Source organism: Colius striatus, chromosome 17 (assembly GCF_028858725.1).
Source record: "Colius striatus isolate bColStr4 chromosome 17, bColStr4.1.hap1, whole genome shotgun sequence".
Classification (NCBI taxonomy): Eukaryota; Metazoa; Chordata; class Aves; order Coliiformes; family Coliidae; genus Colius; species Colius striatus.
In genome coordinates, this window is record NC_084775.1 from 6,467,942 (window position 1) to 6,492,922 (window position 24,981).

General features: G+C 41.2%; 1 protein-coding gene across 1 annotated transcript in view; it reads right to left on the minus strand.

Annotated features, from left to right (window-relative positions):
- Window positions 1-232: 232 nt before the first annotated feature.
- Window positions 233-24,981, minus strand: part of RSPH14 (radial spoke head 14 homolog) — a 64,362-nt gene continuing 39,613 nt past the window's right edge. The window contains exons 4-6 of the mRNA XM_062010334.1: window positions 2,822-3,047; window positions 1,366-1,499; window positions 233-474 (exon numbers count right to left, since the gene is read on the minus strand). Coding sequence (XP_061866318.1) covers window positions 233-474; window positions 1,366-1,499; window positions 2,822-3,047 — 602 coding nt within the window. The remainder of the gene's footprint in view (window positions 475-1,365; window positions 1,500-2,821; window positions 3,048-24,981) is intronic.

The window sequence follows — 24,981 nt, forward strand, 5'->3', positions numbered from 1 at the left end:
GTAAGTGTGAGCTCGTCCTCGCTCTGTGCAGCATTTTTATTGTCAGTGTCAGAGCCTATGACTTAAAACACTTGGCTTATATTCCAAGTGTCTCATACCAAATTATTACAATGCTTTTCATTCATCCACATTGCAGCTTTGGAGGTTTTGGTTTTGAAGGTCTCATATAATCATGCAACTTTACAGCCAGACAACAACAGAGGGCAACAGCTCCCTGTGAAGCATCACGTCTTCAGCAAGGTTTCCATTTGATGACAGCGATGGCAATTTTGGCAGCTCTTTTCACTGCCTCAGAGGGGTCATTTAGACACTGTTGAAATGTGTCTGTATGATGCAGGAGTGTCCTGCGGCCCTCTGGTACCTCAGCCAGCATGGTGAGGGTTTTGATTGCACTCAGACGGGATTTGCTGGTTTCCTCAGCAACCAACTTCAGTAAAGGTGGAATGGCTTCAGCACCCAGGGCTGAGAATCTGCCTGTGAAGAAAGAAACTGCCTTTCAAATGTCTTATTCCATATAACCATCATGCTTTTTGAATTGCTACTTTCTCCTCCCTGCCCAGCTACAGCTCTGCACACCCCAGAGGGTGCAGTGCTTATGTTTCTTAGTTAACCTTATCTGCCTTGCACATTATTATTTCATTTGAAACAAATTATTTAAGAATATATGAGGCACCAAATGCCAGCATAAACTATTTGGGGGAGTGTGTGTGTGTGAGATGCTCTTAAGAACATCCTCAATTCTTTTCTTTTTAAAGATACTTCAGTGACAGCCACTCCTGTGTTGGATTTGGAAGCTGGGGGACGGTTGCAGAGGAGGACTGGAACACAACTGCTGTTATTAAGAGTCTTTTGTGTTTAAATACACGTTCATCACACTGAAAGTACAGCAGTTAGTATTTGCAGTGTCTTTCAGATCCTTGGGATAACTGCAGACCTTATTAATAGTCATTCCTCTCTCAGCTGTGAGAGAGAAACTGCCTCTAATACACAGAGTTTCCACAAAGCAGAGCTCCTATGTTGAGGACTGGTGATTCAGAGGTATGTAGACCTCTGTGTGGTCTGGATTTGAACAGAGAATGTTCCTCCTCTGGAGGGAAATGGGGCAGGTGAGGTAGAGAAACAACTTCTTGATCTACTACAGGTGAATGAAACGTGAAATATACTGTCCCACTCCAGCCACTGTGAGGGAGCAACAAGATCCGCTCAAAGCTGGTATAAAGAAATGTCCTCATCTTAGAGTTCTTGAAGAATTTTAAAACTATGAGAAACTGTGGATTTGAGGGTAGGGGGCAAAGTGTTGTTACTAAGTGGCCTTAGAACTGCATTTACAGACAGTATCCCAACAGAAGGGCTGCTGTGTCTCACCTTGAGGTCTGATGGTAGCAAACATTAGTGCTCCTGTTGCACTCGCTTGGACTTCAGGGTCTGTGTCTTCCAACAGGCTCACCAGCACAGGGATAATGTCTTCGCACACCACGGCCTTTCCCTCTGGGTGGGTTCTGTGTAGAAAACACAGTGAAGTCATTTTCCTGATCTGTGTGTGCTCAGCATGCAGCTGCCCACAGGCTCTGCCCAGAGCTGGGCCCCTGCAGCCTCCCCCTTTCCTCCAGCAGTGCTGACACCGTCGCCTGCTCTGTTCTCTGTGCAGTTGCCGTGTTCTCACTGGGGCACAGATGGCAAATGCTGCTCCTCAGCCCAGGGAAAGGAAAGGGACGTCTGCCTGTGCCTGCTCTCTATAAAACCTATCGATATTGCTGATATGAGGTTGATGATATCATGTTAACCTATGTGTGTGGGTTACTTTTTGGGCTATTTGTAGGTGGTTTGGATAATTGGTTTGATCCGCTGGAGATGGATGGGCAGCCCCGTGTAACAGGGAGAAGAGGATTAAGGGTGCTGATGGTCCCAGTGGCAGCTGGGTTACAAACCTGGCTGTGAACCCTACACTCATTTTTGAAACCTGCTAAATTAGGGATCTGCAATTCTTCACCCAGGTCAACTTTTCTCTCCTTCCCAGCCTCTCTAATGTGGGCAATATTTCACATGGCTTAGCTGCTGCAGGGGCCTAGAATGTAGCTGCTGTTCCTACGCCACCTGCACTCCTGCTTTCCCTTCTGTGATTCGTGTTATCTGGACTCTTTTTTCCTGTAAGACCTCGCTTTGTTACAGGACATTAGGAAGTGCTTTGTGCCAAAGGGTGCATAAACTACATGATGTGCAGACCTTTTTAAATTAGACATCTGCTGGGCACTTTAATCATATTTAGTGATTGCAGGACAGCGGACTTAAGTTGTTCCTTTCATTCTGTGTGTGATACACAGATCTAATATAAAGATTGCTTTCTCTGAGCCATCACTGATGGACGTAGCAGCCTGTGTCAGAAAACTATTTCTGTCCTCAATCACATTGAAAGTATCCCGGGAACTTCAATTTTTTGAGGGAGAGCAGTTGCTCCCCAAAATAAGCGAGCTTCTCCCTTCCTCCACAGTGGTCAGAGTCTTGTTTTCACGTGATTTCTTGTGCAAGAATTTTTTCTTAACAGTGCTATACCAGGAAAAAAATCCTGATTTCACTGCCAATGCTGAAGACAAACAGGAGGAGAGGGAATGACATTTTCTGATAAGCATCTGCCTTCTTGAGTGATTTATAGCAGTAATGACTTTTAGAAGTCTTCCACTTATGTGTGCATCTAGGCTGATGTTGCTTTACATGTAAAATCTGTCAGCTTCAGTGTGCAGTGGAACACAACTGCAAACTAATGACACTGATTCAATCATTACATGAGTATTTTCTTGGGTTTAAGTATTACAGATTTCTTTACCCAATTTCTAACAGGACTCGAGCTGCTTTGCTTTTGATGGCTGCTGATGAGTGCGTGAGCTTTTCCTTGAGGATAGTAATGGCATCAGTTGCCAGAGCTTCAGAAACCTCCACACATAGACAGCTGGAGAGTGTATCAAGGATTAGCTCCTGGATTTCATCCAACTCAGTCTTCAATTTGCATACAAGTAAGGGAATCAATCCGGCATGCAGGATGTCAGCAGCCCCTGCAGAGGAGACAGGAGGAACATGGGTGAGATGTGAGTACACTTACTATTTCTACTTTCACTTGGAATTTCTTAATAGGATCAAAATACATGTGATAACTCATTTCCTTAATCAGCTGTACCACTGAGAAATGGAGGCTATAACAGCAGTGCCCTGTTGATAAACACCATCTTAGTGTTTCCTCAGGAAGCTTCTCTGACAGTCCTGTACAGACATCAGCCCAGGTAACAACCAAAATGGCAATTGCTCTGATGTTCCCAGGTTCCACCACTGTAATATTTCTCCACAAATTATTCTTGCTAAGAAAATACAGGAAATAGATAGATAGATACATAAGTCACCTTATATCCAATGTTTCCAACAGTTCTATGTTCTGAACATAAACAGATGCCAAAGAGGCTGAGATGGGAGCCTTTAGAGCTAGTACTTTGATTTTCCACTCTGGTTTCTATGGGAGAAGTCAAGATTTTGGAGACTATCAGCCTGGAGTAATTCTGTCATGGGGAAAATGTAAATGTCGAGCTTTCCAGCAGTCACTACTCTTGCAATATCTCCTAAAGGGAATAGCATCAAAGGTAGGAAGTTCATCATTTGGCCTGCAAGTGATGTCTTTGCTAAGAGCAACAGTCTCCTTTGTACCATTTCTTACGCTTTACTAGTTAACACTGAAGCAGCAGTGCCATGGGAAAGCAGAAAGCAGAACGTACTGTCCACGAGTAACCATGTGAAAACAAAATTCTCCAGCTGTCTTGTTGCTAAGACTGATTCTTTGGTTGCTAAGAGAAATGTGACTCTTCTCAAAGTGATTCATATACGGTTAGATATGGAAGTTTTGTGGATAAGAGTCATCAAGGTATTTTCAAATGAATCTCCACAGGCAGGGATAAAGGACAAGTGAGAGTGAGATTTTAATGGCCCTTAGGGGCACATGGGAGAAACCCTTCAACTTGACAATCAGGTGAAAACCATGAAACCAGAGGTTGTTCTGTTGTACATATTTCTGAGGTTTTGCTGACATTGAATAACTTCTTACATTACTGATTAGGATCCACTTTACTAATGCAAATGCAAAGAAACACCAAGGGGTGAGATTATTACAGCTTCACTCTGTGCTACGTTTGGAGGTCAGTTGCTGTGGGAATTATAAATGATAAGGAAACACAGGCAATTCACTCTTGAAGGATAGCAACATTTTAAACCCAAGGATTTCTCCTTGTGCCAGGAAGACAAAGCAGGAAAGTTAAAGAAAATGTTCTCTTTGAAGCTGTGGCTGTTGTGAATCACTAGATGGGGGTTTGGCATGTTCATAGTAAAAAACCCCACCCAACCCTGTATTTATGTCCCCCCCCCCGTGTAATGAAAAGAAAGTTCTCAAGGATTGGCTCCAGCCCCTTCCTGCTGTCCTCACAGAAGGATGTGTCAAAGGAAACCTGCATTATTGGTCTGACCAAAGACACTCCTGGACGGGTCCCTGAGAAGGAGGCAAAGCTCGCCCAGCTGGCTCCATCACCCAGCATTAGCTCCCTTGAGCAGGATTATAGGTGTTTGGCTTGTAGGTTATATGGATAGAAGGGTTATGGGTGGGTTAGACAACAAGAAGGACATGGCAGGGAACACTCCACGCCTTTCAGAGTCCCAGGCAGCAGGGAACCCACCGAGTGAGCTGCTCCCATGGAAGCAGCTTAAAGCAGTTTCAGATGACTGTGAATCATATCCAGAACTGGTGTAGCCAGACTTGCCAATGGTCTTTGGAAGGAGCCTATTGAAAGACATGAGTTTTCAAAGGCAACTTTTAAAACTTCTGAAGTTTTTTTGTGAGGAGAAACTATGTGGGGTGTGTACATGAAACTGGGATAGCCAGACTGCTCACACAGGCACTGTGTATGCTTCTGAAGGCACTGTGGAAATCAGTGTAAAATCAAAACTTGGGAGGTACAAATTCAAAGGAAGGTTAATGAATCAGAGGCGGTAGACTTAGAAGCTGACATTCCTTGTAGCAAACATATTTATTGTACAGTTGCTTTACCAGATGATCTGTGATACTTTTGAACCAAAGCTACATCTGGACTGCTTGTCCTTAAAGTAATTTCATTCCTTCTAGACAAGATAACACACTGAATGTAAATGTAAATAAGAATAGCAAAGAACTGAGATTTAAATAAACTCCATGCTCCTCCAGAGCCTTTGTGTAGCTTTAATTCACCTTGATACCATCTTCCCTGGGAAAGTGGCACACCATAAGCATTTCCTCCCATCATTTCATAAGCAAACACTTGCTCATGCACAGAGTGGTCAGCATTCTGGTTTGAGCCAAGAGAAGCCATTGCTTGCTGTAAATTACCATTCCATCTTTGTTACAAGTATTGCCACAGCATTCTGTCTGTGTTTCTCATTCTGGTAGATACATTTTTTCCTTTCCTAGAGAGGTTTCCATTACTGTTCTTTTGCACTTGCCTTCAAATACTCATAGCCATTTCTTAATGCATCATCTTCATTTCCATTTTTGATTTCCTGCAGCTCCCTCTTTTTCTAGCCAACATTTCAATTCTCTTGAGCCCTACATCTTCATATTGCCAGCATTCATGTTTCAGTTCTTGGTGTCTGTGTCTTTCACTTGTCTTCTGTCTTTTCTGGTGGTTGATAGGGCTGGGACAAAGGCTGGACTCGATGATCTTAAAGGTCTCTTCCAGTTGAAACAGTTCTATGATTCTATCCAACCAATAAATTCAACTAGAGAGGGCTGCTTTCACTGGCCCTTGAGTTCATTCCTTCCAGTTAAGGTTTATTCACTTTCTTTGACTCAGTCATCCCTCATTCTTTGTGTTTGCATTTCACATCTTTTGGTGTCAGCTTTTACTGTTTCACTGCAGTCCTGAGTGCAAAATACACAACAAAGACACTTTATGTCTTTGTTTCTGGAAGCTGGCAAGATAATGTACAGACTGTTGTTTAGCATAGCTTTTATTTTGTGGAGCCACTAAGTAATATTTACTCTGTGGTCAGAAATGCCCATGAAGCCAGTGGGTGCTTATCATGTGTGAATGTTTGGGCTGTTTTCATTTCTTTAAAATATGTGTTCTTTTGCCAGGCCAGGTCTCTGTAGCAAGAGCTTTCTTATCTACTGTTTTTGTCAAGCTGTCCTATCTGAAATGCCTTCATGCTACTAAAGGGAGCTTCCCAGATACAAATATAGAAACAACGATGAATTGTTTGACCTTGTCAAAAGTCTCCATGTGGTCAAGAGAAAGAGGGTGGAGAGGAAAGGCCATCAACAACAACAACAAAAAGACACTAGCTAACACTGAGACTGAGGTTTCCAGGTGGAAATTCGTCATGGTTTTCCCAAGGGAACTAAAAGGTGAAAGGTCTAGGGAGGTAAAAGGGAAAAGGGAGGAGACAAACTCAGTGGAAAGTTGTTTAGAGTGACTTGTAAATTAGAGCAGTCTCAGATCCATGCATATAATTGAACAAGCAATAGGAGAAGGGAAGCTGATATTTGTGGTAGTCCTGTAATGAAAAATGTGGTGGCATCCTCAGGATGGTGACTTCTAATTAAAATACTGCCCTTTCAAAGGTGATTTATCTACTGAAGAGAGTGTTCTAGATACTCTGGACATAGTGAAGTAGTAAAGAAAAATGTTTTCAAAAGGTACATAGTTGCATTAGCAGCTGCACAGTTGATGTTGTTATTGACCTGTTTTTTCTCAGAACCTGCAATCTTCCCTTGCACTACTTTTTATCTGAGCTCTCATCTCCTTTTTCTTATAACCCACTGGCCACTCCTATCCTCCCTTTCCTGACTCTTTTCCCAAATAAGCCTAAAGAGGAGCTGCCATTTACTCTGTTCTCTCACTGTAGCTGCAGGGCATGTAAACAAATCAAATTTTGTAGAAGACAAAGGAGTCATTTATAGTACATAACAGTGGTGGTTTGGTTTGGTTTGTCATGACATAAATCAATTAAATCCCATTACAAATCCTTTTCCTTACAAATGTCAGTTTTCAACCCAAAGCCATGTTACTGTTTGTTTCGGTAGGAAGCATGTGCCTCACCATGGCCACAAGTGAGGGACGGTGCAGGATAACACAGGAAAATAATAGCTGAACACAGATTCCATATGGTATGAATGCCTTGCTGACACCTCAGATGTGTCTCTGTGATGTTCACACAACTATTTGAAATGCTCAGTAACAGCATTTCTACTTAGGAAGGGGCACACAAGGAAAAGAAAAGCAGAGCCAGACAATCAGAAGGGAGAAAGCTGCACACGCAGTGCAGAGCGGCTGCGCTGTCTCAGGTGGGAGCTCGCTCACTGTGGGAAGCTAACTGAGCCTGACACAATTTCTAAACCTAGCAGCCCTCTTGCTAGCACTGCAATAGTTTAGCACCATTTTAGAGGAAACAAAGTACACTAGGGAGTGCTGGCATATCCTATACCCATTTAGAAATGCAGTGCTGGCGTAGTGTTCCTTTCTGAGTGACAAGATGAGTGCAGGAGATCCTTCCCCACACCTGCCCTGATAACTCCTTGCTCACTACTGTTTCAGTTGAGAAAACAGTTGATACTTTAGATTCCCTGAGAAAATTTCTGAGTCACCAGTCACAAGAGCATAGTTTGAGAAGCCTGAGCTAGCTAACTGAATGGTAAGATTCAGCATTTTGAGTCTCAGTGCTTCCAGCATTAAGGTTGTGTCAGGAAGGAGATTAAATAAAATTCTACGGTAAAACTGGGCTGAAATGTCTTTCTGGTAAGTTTGGAGGAGGACACAGACCACATTAGAGGAACTAGAAGTACCTGCCCTTACCCTGTCATCTTTATCAAGTCGTCTAACTGAAGGGGAAAATTCTATTGATATCTTTGAAAGTCAGAATGTTTTCCTCTTCTTTGCAACAGTAATTCTGTCTTGCAATGATAATTTAATAGGAATAACCAGTAGTGTCCCAAAGGATGCCTATGACTAGAGACAAAGAGTATCTCTTAAAGGATTGACAGGTGGAAAGTCTCTATTTGAATGAACTGAAGAGCCATTTGTATGTCAGGGGAGTTTAAGAGAACACTGCAGACACTGGTATCAGACTAGAAGCAGTAAACAATTGTATTTCACACCATTTCCAATCTGTGCATTGGCTGAACGCAGTTGTCTTATGCCAGCCCTGGGGATTTATCACAACCTCAGTAGTAGCAGCTGTCATATCCTCACTAAAAATACAATAGCTGTAAACATGATAAAAGCAGGGATCTGCTTTTTAAGCCACTGAGATTTTTTTTTAAATAGTAAGGATTCTGGGACGTTATCTGAATGAAAGACATGGCAGAAATTAAGAAATCTATTAAAGAGTGAGCAGTGCACTGGGAGACACACAATGTGGCAGCCTCTGAGGATCCTTTCAAAATCCAAAGCATTTCCAGCATTACCAAGGAAAGACTGGTCTGATAAACAAGAGTTCCTGATCCCCAGTGAAGAATGAAAGAGACTCCTGCGTGTCTTGTTTTTATTTTTAGAAGCTTTACTTTAGCATGTGTGAAATGATAATATCAAAGCACTGCTGAAAACAATTAGCATAGGAACTGCAGCTAATATGTCTGTAGTAGCTTTCATATTATAATTCAGAACTCCAAGAAACAGATGAACTTCTTTTAAAAGTAATTTTTGGTAGGCAGTAAGGCTGCCTGTGACAGTCTGCTTGAAGGCAGTGGTTTACCCATCTAGAATAATTTCTGCCCTCTGAAAAGAGGAGCGATACCCAAAGAAGTTAAAAATTCTGGTCTACAGAATGTCTTTTGTTACAGAATCTTTAGGAATCCACGGGTGAATTAGGCAGAGTAGATTTCTGTTTCACATAGAGACAGTTTCCAACCTGGAAAATGAATCTTGGATTCTCTTTTTGTGCAACAGTTATCTACAGGGCAAGATCAATAACTGACCAAGACAAGTATCCTACTTCTGACTGACGTCAGTGTCACGTCCTCTGGTGTAAAATCACCAAAGCCACTCTGGTGGAAATAATGAAATATGGTCTCTGTATAGTGCAGAACCCATGAACTGTGGATTGCTGGTCATTTGTACAGTAGTCTCCAAAATGAAAGCATCTTTTCCTTTTAATGAAACTGCAGTCACATGTTGTCATACATAAGAAAGCAAACAATCAAAATAAAGGTGAAATAGAAATGGCAAAGGAACACTGGCTTATCAATTTTCCTCCTGGCTCTAGTTGTTCATAGGCTGTTTGCACATTGAAGTATAAGCATTGCCATCTTTTGTTGTGTTTTTATTTTGCCCTTCGGAACTTCAGCTGTTTGCCCTTCCCATATAATTAATGTTCTTTAGGTTTTCCTTAACATATGATGGTCGTCCATCCCTGTGTGTGTGCACACATGTAACATGCATTCAGCTGATCTGGCATTCATATTGGTCACACAAGTTAGGAAATGTCTTGGGTTTTATTTCTCTCAACAAGTACCTTTCTTTTATTCAGAGAAAGGGTTTTTTTAAATTGTGAAAACTGAAGACTGAAAATAGCCCAGAGGGTTGGGGTTTTTTTTCTTGTTCTTTTGGATGAAGGAAATGTCAGCCTGAAATTTATTAATTTCCTCTACAGGGAAGACTTTGCCAAAATGCACGAAGGAAGGAAAGCAATCTGACATATGTACTACTTGTTCCAAAGTCCTCTGATCAATTACTGTAGAGAAAACTAAAGCCTTGAGATTTTCCAGGTCAAAATTTGTCCTTTTTTTTCCTGCTGATCAGTATTGAAGAGAGGTAGCTATGAGATGCGACTAAAGGGGGCCTATGCAACCCTTTAACCATAAGACTCTGCTCCCACAAGTATCCCTTGTGAAATTCAACATTCACAGAAAGCAGCACATTTAGTGTGCACAACACAGAGAGCGTGTTCAGAAGGGAGCCTGGACTGGCACAGTGGCAAACACTAACTTAAATATTGGATTTTATAGTGTAGAACAAATATGTGCAAGAATATAGCAAATGTTCACAATTAGTATGGCAAGTTTCAGTACAAAGAAGCTGACACTGTAAAGTGAGCAGGATGTTACCAGTGTGACAAATGTTGGGATGATTATTACTTACATTGGAGTAAACTTCAGAGATGCCTATGGAGAGAGGAGATCTGCTCTGCCCCAGAGGTGTGAGGCAGCTCATTTCCTACAGATGGCTGGAAAGGGCAAAAGGAGTGCTTGGGAAGGAAAGAGGCAGAAAGTTGTTTGAAGTAATCCTTCAGGTCAGTTGAATGGTTGAGAAGTCACAGAAGAGCCTGGTTTAGCACCACGTTCCTGAGGTGCTGCTGGTTGTAAACTGGGAGGAGAGGCTGTAACCCTCCTGCCCACTGCAGACACACGGAGAGCTGAACAGGGAGGGATGAGGCTGGAGGCTCAGCGAGACGAGGGAAGCTTCCTCTGTGGGAGGCTGTGCAGAAGCAGCTTCCTCAGGGCTGTGGGTAAGTCTTTGCATTAATCATATTACTGTGGTGTCTACAAATGCCTGACTGGAAAGATTCCTTTCAGGAGACTGTGGCAATGCTTTACACTGATAAAAATAGTTTTGAACTTTTATGTCCAGCAGCCTTACAAGCCCTCAGTGTGCGGGAAATGCGCAATTGTGTGTTTGCACTTTACAGAGCTTCTGCCCAGAGAATAGATTTCAGAAAAAACTCGTTTTCTCTTTTGGGGCAGAAGACCAGAAAATTAAAACAGTGTGATTGAAGTTCATGAAATAGTTTTGCTAAACATCCTAAATTTCTGTATCTAGAAGCTGTATCTGTGCAACTGGCATTCTGCAGTACAAAATGGCATTACATAGCAAAATGTCCACTGTAATGTTTTGGTTGTTTTTAACATTCACCTTTTGCAACTAGGGAATTAAATCCCACGTGCTCAGGTGTAAAAGAGCAGGTATTCCTTTAGCTTTGTTCCTTAGGAGAAATATATAATTAAGATGGTGAAACTATTCTCTGAACTTCTACAGCATAACTGAATCACAAGCCATCAGGAACAGGTATTGGAAAGTTTTCTATACAGATTTGATTATAGCACTGTCAAACAATAAATGAGATGCTTAAAGGGACAAAATGGCTGGAATGAGTTGGGTGTCAGATACTGAGGAGTTTAATCTTGAAAATTAACATAAACTTGTTTTGAATATATGAATCATTGTACAGACTGAAAGAGTGCAAATAGTGGCAGAAGGCAACCGGAGGAGGGTAAAGGAGACATTGATTTAGCACCACTGTAGAGGCACTTTTTCCGTTTCTCCTTTGTTGGAAGAGTGGGAGGGTTTGGGGCTTTTGTCATTTAAAAAAATGAAATAGAAATTTATAAGAAGAAGAAACTGGAGAAACGGTAGTGTTGGCAAATCCATAGCTCACATTTGCTGATCTAGCATGCTGGCAAAGCTGCAGTACATTGATTTTTATCCTCCAGTTCACACTGCTCAAACCGATGCCAAAACAGGCACAACGGAATGGTTAGAGCTGATAAAACCCCGAGGAAGGGAGGAATACAGTGCTAGAGGCGGGTGAGATCCTTTTGTGCCTCAGATGGTCTGGCTTGGCAATTTTGTTTGAAATGAGAGTAGAAGTAACACATCTTGATTAGAACCACAGGCCCAGATGGCTGCACGATGTGAGTGGAGCTGTGTGGAAAGGCAGGCTGAGTCTCTGCTTTCCACTCAGAGCTGCTGCTTTGCAGACTCCACGTTTTCCACGGGAAGTCATGCTCTTAAGGAAAACTACTCAATGAAAATTGCAGCCTGTTCTGAATGAGGTTCTACAATAGTGATTTTCAGAATGGTTTAGTCTGTATTTTATTTCCAGCAGTGAAAAAATCCTAAATCTTAATTGAATTCAAGACTGCCAAGGTGTGGGCTGCTTTGAGGGTGATCTGGTTTTTGAAGTGCCTCCCCAGTAAATGTTGCTCTTGGGTTGAGAGTGTTATTTCTCCAGTGCACTGTAAATCACAAACGTTGGCTGAAAGGAGTCTATTGCAAATAGGCACATGTGTTAACAGTATACAGATTTTCTGATTAGAGATGCATTCCTGAATGAGGCTCTCTAAGTCAATGGATAAAGGTATTCTTGCAAAAAGACCTTTTTTAATCAATTAATTGGAAAACAACTAGTGCAGTAGGACCCAAGCCATAACAGTGAAATAAACCTGTTATTTAACTTGCCCTAAAATACCAGGTCTAGCTTCTGCGAACATGCCAGATTAAGCATAGGCACTTCAACAGTGCTACTAATGTGCTTATCTTTAAGAACATTACATACAGAGTATTCACAACACTGTTAAGCAGGAACAGAGAATTGTATTTGCAGCAATTACAACAGATATCAAAACCAATTTCATCAGCTAATAGAAATTACTGCCATTTTAATATGCTTTTAAAAATAACATTGTTGTAAGTAAGTCTGAAGACTGTATTAGTTGAAAGATTTGATAAAGTGTTTATCGATTTAATCAGTTCATTTGTTGGGTAAAATTAGCATCATGTACTTTGCCTGTTTTATTGATTCCATCACCTAGTTAGTGAGAAAGAGGCTCAGCTGGCTCAGTGTAGGTTTCCAGTGTTACTTTAGTATCCGAGGTATTGCTCAGGTGTCTGCTATCACCTAAGACCTACAGGACATTTCTAGGGTACAGCTGGAGGCCAGGCAGGATACCCTTGAAAGCTGAAAGCAGTTTTAGAGACTGATGGCTGGAGGCTGAATTGCTTCCTAAGGACTTGCATTTATGATTTGAATTGATCTTGTGGGTGTCACTGCCAGAGCAAAACCTTCAATAATAAAGAGTGGTGGTAAATCACAACAACCAGCAGTCCCAGTTATGCAATTTTCTATTAGTTTATCACTAATGTAGTCACAGACTAAATAGTCTTTTGTACAACTTTTCACTTTTCAACTCTGTCTAAAAATGGTTCACAAAAGAGGTGGTGATCAGCTACAACCAGCTAACGCTGCCGCTTTATGTATCTGCTTTGTAGTTCATACATGATAATTGGTTGGTAGATGTTTGTATGCCACACCTTTATTTTTTATGCAGATACAAAATTCATGGAATTATCTAAACTCATTTTTTAGGCCTGACTGCAGTATTCCAAGTTTTTACAGAACTGCTCTGGCATCGAGTCCCCTTGGTAAAGCCACCTGAACGTCCCCAGCTCTTTTTCTGTAGCTTCCCAGAGTTACCTTGGTGTCCTCAAACAAAATTAGCAGTCTAGTTTCTTTTTAAACTACCAGTTTCTCATCCCTGTTGATCAGCCATGACAAAGTAATAAAAGGGACAAATAATAAGATCCTGCTGAAATAGTAGCTATATCCCATGGTTCCTACAGGAAGTAGAATGACCATGTGTAAGGAGTACAAGGAAAGGTGAAATCTATTTTTTCTAAGAAGCTATTAAAAAAATACATAGTTCTTTTAAGGCCCCAGTTCTTCAACTGGCAAGAACATCAGTGACAAAACCGAAGGTATTTGAAATCAGTGCCATGTCTTTTTGTTTGTTTGTTATAGCAAAAATGAAACAAAACCTAAATGCCTACCTGTATCCTCCAGTGGGAGAGACCTACTTTCAACTCACTGCTTCAATGAATATTTAATCATTCTTACAAAGTGGAAAATCTTCAAACAACAAGACTGCAGGAGGGAAGAGGGTATCCCAAGGGTAACCAACAGCCTGTTGCTCAAACCACTTTACTAGGAGATCTGAAGCTGATACTTTCTAGTTTAAAAGCTCTGGTCTCAAAAAATTCCCAGCCCTGTTTAGTTGCATCTCCTTGGGTGTAATTCCCAAAGAATCCATATATTTTGATCTTTGGTGACTTTGTCTGTTGTTCACACTTGATGGATCTTTTGTTGTATTTTTTACACGATCCCCACATTCTTTGTTGGGTTAAGGGGATTTGCTTTGTTTTGTTTTCCCCATTTCTTTGGCCTTAACAGTGAAGAATGAGGAAAGAATACTTTCATTCTCCTTTTCTTTTTAAAAAAACACCAACAATAATAACGTAGCCTTGAAGGATTTACAAAGAAATATACGATCTTATTTCCTGATACCTCTGTATCTTTCTTCCCATGGAGGCTCTGAAGGAGCTGGCATCCCAAAGCTGAGGATGAGTGAGGACTGCGATGTGAAGTCACCCACCCAGGCTGGGCAGAGGCCAGGGCTTGCTCTGGGATTTAATGCCCCTTTTCCTAAATTTGGCATCAGCTGGATTCAGCAGCTGATCCAAGGGCTGTGAGCTCCAAACACAGCAGGTACATAAACAACCCATGAATGTGAGGCAATTCACAATTTTAGAGTTCTTTTAAAATTTTCTGTTGAAAAACTGGAGGAAACCTTCTGTGTAGTTGCTTGTGGCATTAGCTGCAACTCCTTGCTAGGGTACCATTTGCAAATGTCTCCCATGATTTGACCTCATAGGAAGAGTAAACAATTGATATTAAGTGAAACCCTCAGCTACCTGAAGGATGTGAGAAGACAAAAGGGTAAAATCCAAGTAGAAAGTGAGTTTTCATCCTGAATGATTAAGCCAAGTGAGGTCAGGCTGATACCCCCTGCTGGAACGTGCATTCATGACTTTTTTCCCCACCATCTCACAGTCAGTGGTACAAAGCAACAATATCTCAGATAGTTATAAATATCAGATCCCAGTCATCTGTACTTGATGCTATTTTAAGCTCTTCCACGTGAGAAAAAATGGTTAAAAATAAAAATACAGCCCTTTTATTCTTCTCTAAATGTTCTGTTCAGTCTTGGTGCTCAAAGAGAATCACGGACCCATCTATAAATATCTAACCCAGATCTACAATTGCTTGTTAAAAAGAGGGTGTTTGGTAGAAAATTGAATGAAATACAAAGTGTCTTTTATTATATTTTTATTACAGACCAGATGTGGCCTCTCAATTTACCCTCTATCATTTGGAGCTTTACATTCACCAAGAACATTGCATGTGTGCATATAAATATTTTGATGTTGTCATGGTATAATAAAGGGTAATTGATTAGAAAAATCCCTATGGGATTTTCCACTTAAAAGCATATTTCTGGTTTGGCACTATTGTCTTCAAACTAAACATGTACGAATGAATCTATTTTGATTGGTTGTAAATAGAAAGCAACAGTAAACAGGCAAGGATTTGGCTTTTGGTCAATGAATAGCACTGGCAAGTTGAGAGAAACTCGTGCAGCTCAAGGTTCTGCTGGGCTGTGCATTAGATGTTGCACCTCAACAGCCAAATGCTGCTTCCTTCAAATTCAAAACCTGCAGTGATATGGGGAAAAAATGGTGGCCTGTCTGACATGGCAGAGGGAGCAGGACTCCAGCCAGATGATCACAGCTCTCCCAAGTGCTGTTTACTCTTTCCAGGGAAAAAAAAAAAAAGTAAAGCAAGCTATTAATTTTCAGTTGGTATTTGAGTGTTTTCTATCTATCCATATACAAAGACCAACCTTTGGAGACCCAAGCTAAAGAACGGGTTTTCTGTGCCATTTGGCTTTGGCATTACTGCCATTGGCACCTCTCTAGGCTATTCTGAGACAGATATTTCTCTTGAAAGTCCTGTGGGAGCTTAGCTGTGTGTATTACAATCAATGCATGCTGAAAGGCCCTAATTGAGAAGTTCTGGATGCAGGACAAGGTGAGACTGAAGAAAACATAGACAGATCTGCTGATTTACTTTTAAGATGAGGTGGGTTTTAATTCTGCCATTAATCAACAGCAAGCTCCCAGACTGTGGTGTTGAAATAATACCACCTAAACTCCTCAGAGCAAGATCTGTTCCATTATTCACGTACTGCACGCTCCTAAATCCCTCACTGACAAAATTTGATTAGGTGCCTCCCTTAAAACTGCAAGAAAGAATGTGGTTTGTTATGTCAATTGAAAATACCTAAAAGTGCTGAAATCTGTAGAGAGCACATGATGATCTTCCTATCCAGGGTGATGGCAGTTGATGCTGTTATTTCTGCCAAAGTTGGTTAATGTGTGGAAGATGCTTCTTTTTCACATGTGAGGTACTGTGGAGCTACAGGTAACGTGACAGTTTCTATAGTAACTACCTGTTCTTTATGGAATAACACATTAAACCTGTACACCTTGTTACTGTTCTTTTATCTCATTATCTAGACTATTAGCTAGCACAGATACAATTTTTTAGTCTATTCCCTGGCCAGCATAACTATATTGGGGCTTTACACAACTGCAGGCAAAGAGTACTTTTGAAAAACAAAATACTGTGATAATTTAAACATTGGCCTCCACCTGACCATATACATGCACCAAAAGATGTGTCTGCAGATACATTAAGAGCTAACATTTCAAAATAAAGCTGTAGGGATGATCTTTTTTATTAAAGCAGGGCAAATTTAGGAGTTGGATATTTCCATTTTGCTGGGAGAACAATGCAAGTTATTTTTTAAATGCTGAGAGTTTAGCAGAACAATTTTGCCAGTCTAGACATACTGGCAAACTCTGCTGGTGGGAACAAGGCTGAAGAGTCATTGCTTATAGGAAATTTTCCTTCCTATGGTAAACCAAGTCATGGATCTTGTTTCTGTGCAAGAAAAATAACGTTGCTACATTGTGTTTTACAGTTAAATATTTCGTTATTGTAATACATTGATGCTACAGCTCTGCTGATAACATCAATATTGGAAGTGATATTTACAGGAATCAGATGCTTTCTGCACTGTATTTTGGGGGGGAAAATGCCTACATTTGTCCTATGTCTGAAAGTCTCTATTGCTATCTCCAGCAGAAGTGTATCAGTTACAAATTATGTTTATAAAATTAACAGTGTGGGGAGAAATTACAGGTATTTGATCAGGGCTGCAGATTCAACAATGCAACTTCTATTGCTAGAGGGAAGAAGACACTAGAAAGAAATATGAAATATAACTAGAGTAAATCACTTATAAAAAGAAAATTGTACTCACTATGACTTTAAAAAAGCTGTAGTAAATTACACATACACAAATGCAACAAACAGGAAAAGGGAAAGCAGAATGGGAAATTCAAAAGAGTATCCATGCACAGTGCCGAGAGCACCTGAGGGATGGAAAAAGTGGGATGTGAACAGCAGCTAAATTCCGCGTAACTAAATGAACCGGGTTTTCTCCCTTTAGCCTCGATTGCATCATTCTAACATGTCTATGACTCTTTCTCTCGACTGCATCACTCCCCTAAAACATGCGGTGCGAGATTATCACAGAAACCCAGTCCCGGCAGAGCCGCGGGCTGCGCTGCCGCAGCAAACATGGACCCGCAGCCCGAGTCCCGGCGGGGCGGGCGGGCTCGGGGCGGGAGCGCGGGCGCGGGGGCTGCGGGGCGCGGCCGCCCCGGCGGGCACCGGGAGCCGCCGCCCCGGGAGCCGCCCGCCGCCGCGCCCCCGCCCGCGGTACCCCCCGCCGTTGGCTTGGAAACGGGCTGGCAGCCTCCGACTCCTCCTCCGGAGCCACCCCGCGCTCCCCCTGCCCCGGCTTCCCGGCGAGATCGCGGAGCACCTCCCTGGCTCCCGCGGGGGCCGCCGGACGAGCGGTGCCGTTATCGCCCTCAGAAAACCCCGTTCATTTCTAGGGAGAAAATGAGAAAGGGCCGGTTTTGTCTCCTGCGGGGGCTGCGGGGGTAGCGGCTGCAGTCGTGGTGTGTCCGCTCGCCGCAAATCATTGCTGCTGATGCGAAAAAGGGCCAGAGAGGAGAAGCGTCAGTGGATGCGAGCGTTTGTGCTGATGGATTGAGGCGGTAGAGGCTGCCTGCCTGCTGCCTGCCTGCCGGCGCTGGAGAGGTGAGTGAAATGGTCCACATTTCTTTCTCTTTTCAGTCAGTGTAGCGATGAACGTTTCCCTCTCTCTGTATTTCTAAAATAAAAGGGGACTTCTAAAGCTAGAAGAAAAAGATGTCATTTTGAAACAGTTACCTATGCTCTTGCTGGATGAAAGAAAAGATGAATGTCTGTGAGGCTGAGATGTTTTGCTGTGTGTGGAGAAAAAAAATTAGTAAGGAGAGGCAGTCTGCTGATACAGTGAAAATGACCTTCTCAGGGGATACTGGCCTTCCATCAGCTGCTGCTTCAGCTTGATCCCTTTCTCACAAAATTAAGTCATCTCCCTTTCCTAGCCTGGATTGTAACCCATTAACATCCAGTACCTGAGCCTTCCTAAGACCCATTGCGTTCTCTTAATGGTTCAGAAAGATAATCCAGCAGATTCTGGCTATTGGGAGAAGAACCTCCACGCTCTGTGGCACCTCCTCCCAGGGAAATGCAGCCTGGCTCACGTTCCCTTCGAAAGGCTCCTTGCTGCTGCTTTCTGTACCAAACCCTCCCTATAACAGTCCCAGCTGCTCACTCTGAGGGTGTGTGGCTCTGCGGAGCTTTGGGTGCCCTGCTTGTGTGTGCCCATGCGTGTGAAGGAATGAGGAGGTTTTGTGACATGAATCTGCACCTGTGGACGGCTCCCATCTGCAGTTGTGAACCACAAGTTGTTTGGTAGCTTTGCAGTTGCATTTTGGGTGAATGATTCATACAGAACCCCCCAGTCCTCCAGTGTTTGCTGAGAGTGCTCACACAAATGCCTGTCAGTTTGCTTTCTGCCAACAGCACTGGTCTGATCTGTTGGGCTGTTTCACTGTAGGAGCTGTTTAACGGGTGTTCTTGCGGTCGTTATTCTGGAGGCTGCTGACCTACCTTGACAACATTTTCCTGTGCCAGGTTTGAGAACAATTCAGTAGTTTTCCCGTCATCATTTCTTTCTATCCATTTACTGATACACTCACAAGTTGGTTTTTATTTTGGCTCTGTTTCGCGCCATTGTGGTCACACCCTTCAGCTGGCCATCAGAATCTCATCCAACAGCAGGTCAGGTAGAAAAACATGGTATTGTGAACATCTGCTTATGGATCATGAGGAGTAAAAATGAGTGTGTATTTTGTACTTCTGTAGGGGAAATGGCTTCTGACTTTACGCTATAGACATTTGAAGCTTGAGTTGCTGGCTTAGGTGCTGTTACAGGTGGAAATAGTGACTTTCCTGCAACAGGGCACATATTTGCGATCTGAAGAGATACAGCTCTGCAGAACAGAGAGCTTTTTGCCATTAACTTGTCTGTCTCCATCAAAGCATTTGATTGGAAGCTACTGTAGAAAAAGCACAGATCCCTGTCCTTGGATAGAGGACGTTATTACAGGATGGGCCTATGTGTACGGAAGAATGAAGTTCCAGTCTTCAAGAAGCCAATGACAGGTGCAATGAAAAGGGAATATCTTAACTATATGGCAGATTTAGGAGAAAATCTCATGCTATCACTCATTACCAAAGCACTGACTTGCATTCTCAAAGAAGAGTCCCACTTGTATGTGCACATGCATGCTTATAGGGAAAGAGAATCAGACGAATTCTGTGTAAGGCCATGGAGAATTCATCCTGACAGTGGATCTTACAGAGATGAATAAACTCTGTGTGGTACATAAAGAATGCTACACCTCCATCTGAGGATTATCTGCTGGTCCCTTCACTGACCACTGGTGAACAGAGTTGAATGGCTCTTCTGGAGGCCTTACCTTGAAGTGAGTGGGGCTCCAGTACAGCTCAGTGTTTCACCTACAGACTTTGGCTTTGAATTTAACTACAATAATCTAAAAATAACCAGCCAGGTAGTTCTGAAGGACTGACGTGACAGTGTTCTAGTTGCCTCAGTTCCAATTACACATTGGTGGAGTAAGGTGCATTATAGGTTAAGAAATCTAGACAGAACCAGAAATTTGTCCCTTCTTAAGGAATCTACCTGCTAAGCAGTGGGGGTGGGGAAAGGAGAGGGATAAGGATAAGAGAAAATTCAGTAGACAATAAAAGCTTAAATCCTTAAATGATGAAGTCAGCTCTTCCTCTCCAGGTTAAGAAGATAAGGATTTTGACAGCTGATACAGTCTTGGTTGAGATGCAGTGGTGAGGAAATATAAGGGAATGATGTCTTCCTCCCCCTGCCCCAATTAAAGAAAAATACTCTCAGTTCCCTTGGGTTAAATCACGGTAATTCAACTGATTTCAGAAGACATCCTCCAGACTGATGTCACTGGAAGTAAGAGTTGAATCCATCTGTTTCTGTGTAGAGTTCTGGGTCTGCTTTCACAGGAGTCTCTGGAAATTTGTCCCTGGTTTCAGCGGGCGAGAGCCCAAGCTCAATAGGATCACACACAGCTTCACTGATCAGGTTCTCCCATGCCCTCTAGCAACAACAATGTTGAACGGTTTCATAGCTGATTCCAGTGAGGTCACAATCTCAATGACAAATTCAGTAATTCTCTACTTGCATCACTAGTTATGATATTTAAATGATCAGTGACTTTAATATTATTCTTTTTACTGACAGAATTGTAATGTTATTTCCACAAATGCTGATAGGGCTGACATTGCCCACCTGCAGCAGCAGCAGCAGCAGCTTACTACTCCAGGGATTAACTACTTTATCTTATCTAAGAGAACTTTTAAACCAAAGCCCTTCAAAATCAAAATATTGCCAGACACAAATATATTCTTTATACTTGGTGAGAAAAATTCCCCTATTCTTATTGAAAAAGAAGGCTAAGTATTGTTGCTTGTGATCCCCAAAGTATTCAGAATAAGTCCACATCCCTTAATAGTTAGAAACAGATTCCCTTCAGTCTACTTGAGAGGAGAGATTGACTTTGTGTATTATATTCAAAGTTCACATTTTTGTTAAACTTTCCAGAATCCAAGAGTGGTGATTATGAAGTCTGAATTTCAACTACCATATTGACAAAAGAATAATCACAAAAGAGAAAAACGAGACTGACCCAAACCAACTGAAATTGATTCTCAAAGTGCCCTGGCAATTTAAGGTATGTGGAATACACCACATGACACATAAGGGCCAAATTCAGCTTTTTATTTATTCTGCTATTAAATCTGGAGTTGATATGTATTAGCAATTGAAGTTCTTTTAGCTTTACACTGGTGTAATCAAGGACAGAACTTAACTCCTGAGATGAAAGCTACAGAGCTCTTCTCTCTCAGCTGAAGAGAAGGTCTTTCCCTGACCCTGAAGGGCATAGGTGAAGTCCAGCGGAAGGAATGGATTATTCATGAGGCCATCATTTGTTACCTACACTGCAAACATTTGTTGCTACTAAATACATTTAAAATCACAGCTAACAAAACACATGGCAAAATTTCAAAGGGCAACAGTTTTCTCTGTACTTTTTTAACTTCTGTGGCTGAGAGCATTATCTGTGGTTCAGCAGAAACTCTGCTCCTTGCAGAATCCCATTTTACTCTTTAGTATTGGACATCCAATATATTGTTAGAGAACACAGTTTTACCCAACAAATCCTATTTTCCTCTACCCGTGCTTTCTCTTTAAGCCCCTTATACCAAAGGCTGTTTCTCTTCTGGATTGCGAAGTCATCACATCAAAAAGACAAGTGTGATAACATTTCCAGACAATTCTATGTTACAGAAATAGCCAGGGATCATGCTGGCCAATAGCAAAATGTAGACAGGCAAATCTGAAAAAAATAATTCAAATTCTAAGTATTCCTTTTGCCCACACATATGAAAGCAAACAACAACTTCTCTAGCAACCACAATTTGTTAATCTGTTATTTTTATGGTACATTTATTTAATAGTAATTTGCTGGGCCTGGCAGATAGGAAGAATTATCTCGTCACTTTTAGATACCTATAACATGGAGTGTAGGTATGGAGTCGTTGTTTAAGGCTTCCCTTGTAGTTGATGGAGAGAAAAAGGTTCCTACAATGCAATTATCATGTTTAATCAGTTTACAATGCAATTAATCATAGTTTTTGACCACTATCTTAGTCTGAGATGAACTGACCTCTGGATATGACTATTTCTCTCCATTGCCTGCAGAGGAAGCACTGAGTGGCTACCTCAGAAGTAGCCACCAACCTGTGTATGCTGAATCTCGACAGATGAATCCCACTCTCACTGTCTATATTGTAATGTTTAATCAATCCCAACTAGTTAATGATGAAGATATTTTCATGGTTCATAATAAGTATTATAACTAATAATACAGTTGCTACTCCCTACATACCTACCTTGTTTTCTTTGATAGTAACTAGGTTGGAATGCTGATTTCACCCTCTAACTGTATCTTAGCAATGCCATTGTACTGCAGAGGAAAGACTTTCCTGAAACACTACAAGTAACCCAAATATTTTACCCAGTTTTTCCTGGTACTTAGGCATTCTAGCACACATCCCCACTGTTTCCACCCTCATTTTGTCTGCCTGCTTTCTGTCTTTTCAAACCTTATTGAGACAATGTGGAATAATTACCTTTATCTTCACAAAACTCATCAAGGCAAATACAATTAGACAGCGTATCAAGTGCTGATGCACAAATACAGCTGACACAGTTGTGTTGTGGAAAAAGGAAACACAATTCAACTGAATTATAATCAGTTCAGATGAAAGTATCAGGGCATATTAACAAAAACAGTAGGATGTTTAGCTCTGGAGGGCTTGTTGTGTAGACAGGGTATGCACCTGGTTATGGTACTTCTTTTAAAAGAATATCATCTAAGGGAACATCCTTCTGAAAATAATACAGTTGAGTTTTCTTTTTGATTTTTTTTTTTGAATGAAAAGTATCTTCTCTGGATATTTAGCAGCCCAAGTCATATAATCCAAATATTTGGAATGTATTAACAAACTGTGATTTCATTTGGATATATAACAACCATTTTTATATATATATGAATTAGAGTGGCTTTATCAGTTTGGATGTCTTTACAAGGAAAGAAAGTAAGTCCATGATATTAACTGTTGACCTTCCCTAGTGTTTATGCTTTGGGGAAGGATTCAAACCGATACTACATAAAACTTTATTCTAGATCATTTAAAGCACTAAAATTCATCAGTAACTTAATGCATATGATGCCACCCAAATCCATTGTAATGTAAAAGATACCAGGATAAACACTGCTGCACTGGAGCATCTCTCTGTACTGCCACTGAGTTGATGGTGTCCTACAAAATATCTTGGTTACAACTGGGTCTTGGCAGGAAATTTTTATGTCAAGATGCCTTTCTGTGCCTGGTCCTTTAAATTTGTCAGAGTCAGGGTGCTATAATAGAAGCCATTTTGTAACCAGCAAGTATTTATATGTTCTTACTATTGCTAAGAACCAATGGAGCTTTCACGTTGCTCAGTAATGGCAGAATCTTCCTTTAATCAGTCCTTTCAGAGACATGTTTTTAACCTCTTTTTCAATCCATTTATGTCCATGATCAGATAAACTTACTTTAATTTGCAATTTGGTGACATTTATGTTGGCATTTAAAACACTGAGACTAGCCTACTTCAAATTTGAACAATTGTTCTATTATCATATTGTTCCTGTTCCCTGAAAAGATGAGCATAAGTCCTCTGATTACGTTTCCTGCTGTGAGTGTTCCCAAGAGCAAATCTGAACTTTGCCTCATGACTGTGATTACATAGGTGTGTCAAGTTTGCTTTTTGCAAGTGTGCTCACAAAAAAGAATACTGAAGACTTTATGTATTTTTTTTTAAGTTACAGGAACAAATTCTTGGCTACTAAATTCATCAGTGTATTAAATCAAGGGATTAGCAATTGTTCTTTTAAATGTGGCAAGACTTTAGGCTGACATGCCCATCAGTACATCTTATATCAGTACAGTATTCTTCAATACACAAGGCAAGTAAATATGTAGTGATCTAAACAAATGAAAGTATCAGGTATCAACATCAATGAGAGGTATGAGTTTGTGACTTTTAACACTGCAAATTACAATTCTCTGTTTTCCCCAAGAAGCCTGATTGTACACTGCAGTCTGAACAGTGCAATTCTGTGTAACAGAAGTTAAACCACTGACAAAGTAATAACCTACCATAAAGAACTGAATTATTGGTTCTGTTATAGTCCTGTTTTCTGCCAGTATAAGTGGGTTATAAAATGAAATGAAATGTTTACAAAGGATATTATCCTGGTCTGTGACAATAGAAGCCTCTCCTTTGTCTCATTGGCCATTTCCCACTTCTGCACTCAAGGAAACCAAGAGCAGCTGCTGATACTGTGGTCTCTCTGGATCATACTTGGAAACTGTTCCAATTTATGCTGCGATGTAGGCAGCTCCAATCTGGCTGTGCAATGAAGGCTGGATCATGAAAAAACATTTCTCCCTATTCAGATCTTAAACCTCAGATCCCCTATTCAGATCAAGTCTAGAACTGTCTGCCCTTCTCCATATTTTTGAGCAATTCATGTTGCTTTTCTACTTGTGTCTTCTGATACTGAAAAGCAATGAACCCCAAGTAGAAGATACTGGAATATCCTAATTTGGAAATCACTTAGGCATGAGACTTTTTGTAAGAATTGGTCTGAAAGAAATGTGTGATGCCTATTATAGCAAAAGTATACTTTAAAGGGAATGTTGGGCACGCAGTCACATGGAACTCTGGGAGTACCTTTAAGTACTGCAGACTAAATTAACATTAACACTGATGCCAGAACTCAGTGAGCAGGACAATTACCTTCCTTCTTACCTCTCTGAGTAGTTCTACTAATAATATTATCTTACTTTGAATTTCAGCCAACTGAAAGTGAAATGAGTACAAAGACACTAAGGTACTCTCTCATGATCCTGTAATCTGCATTGCTTCTCTACCGTTCTACCAGTCTTTCATACGAACGCAATGGAAAAGGCTGACCAAACAGAAGTTTATAGTACTGCCCCAAAAAAAGGACCTATAAGCTAAACAAGCAATCAGCAATTACCCTCTGTCACCTACAGGAGTACCTTTGAAGTAGAAGAAAAAGTGCTGCTCAAGAAAATAAATGTCTGTATTTAGATGTTTAGAAAGTAATTTTAGTTGGTATTACAAGGGCAGTAGCCAACTGAGAAAGGCAAGAGATCTTG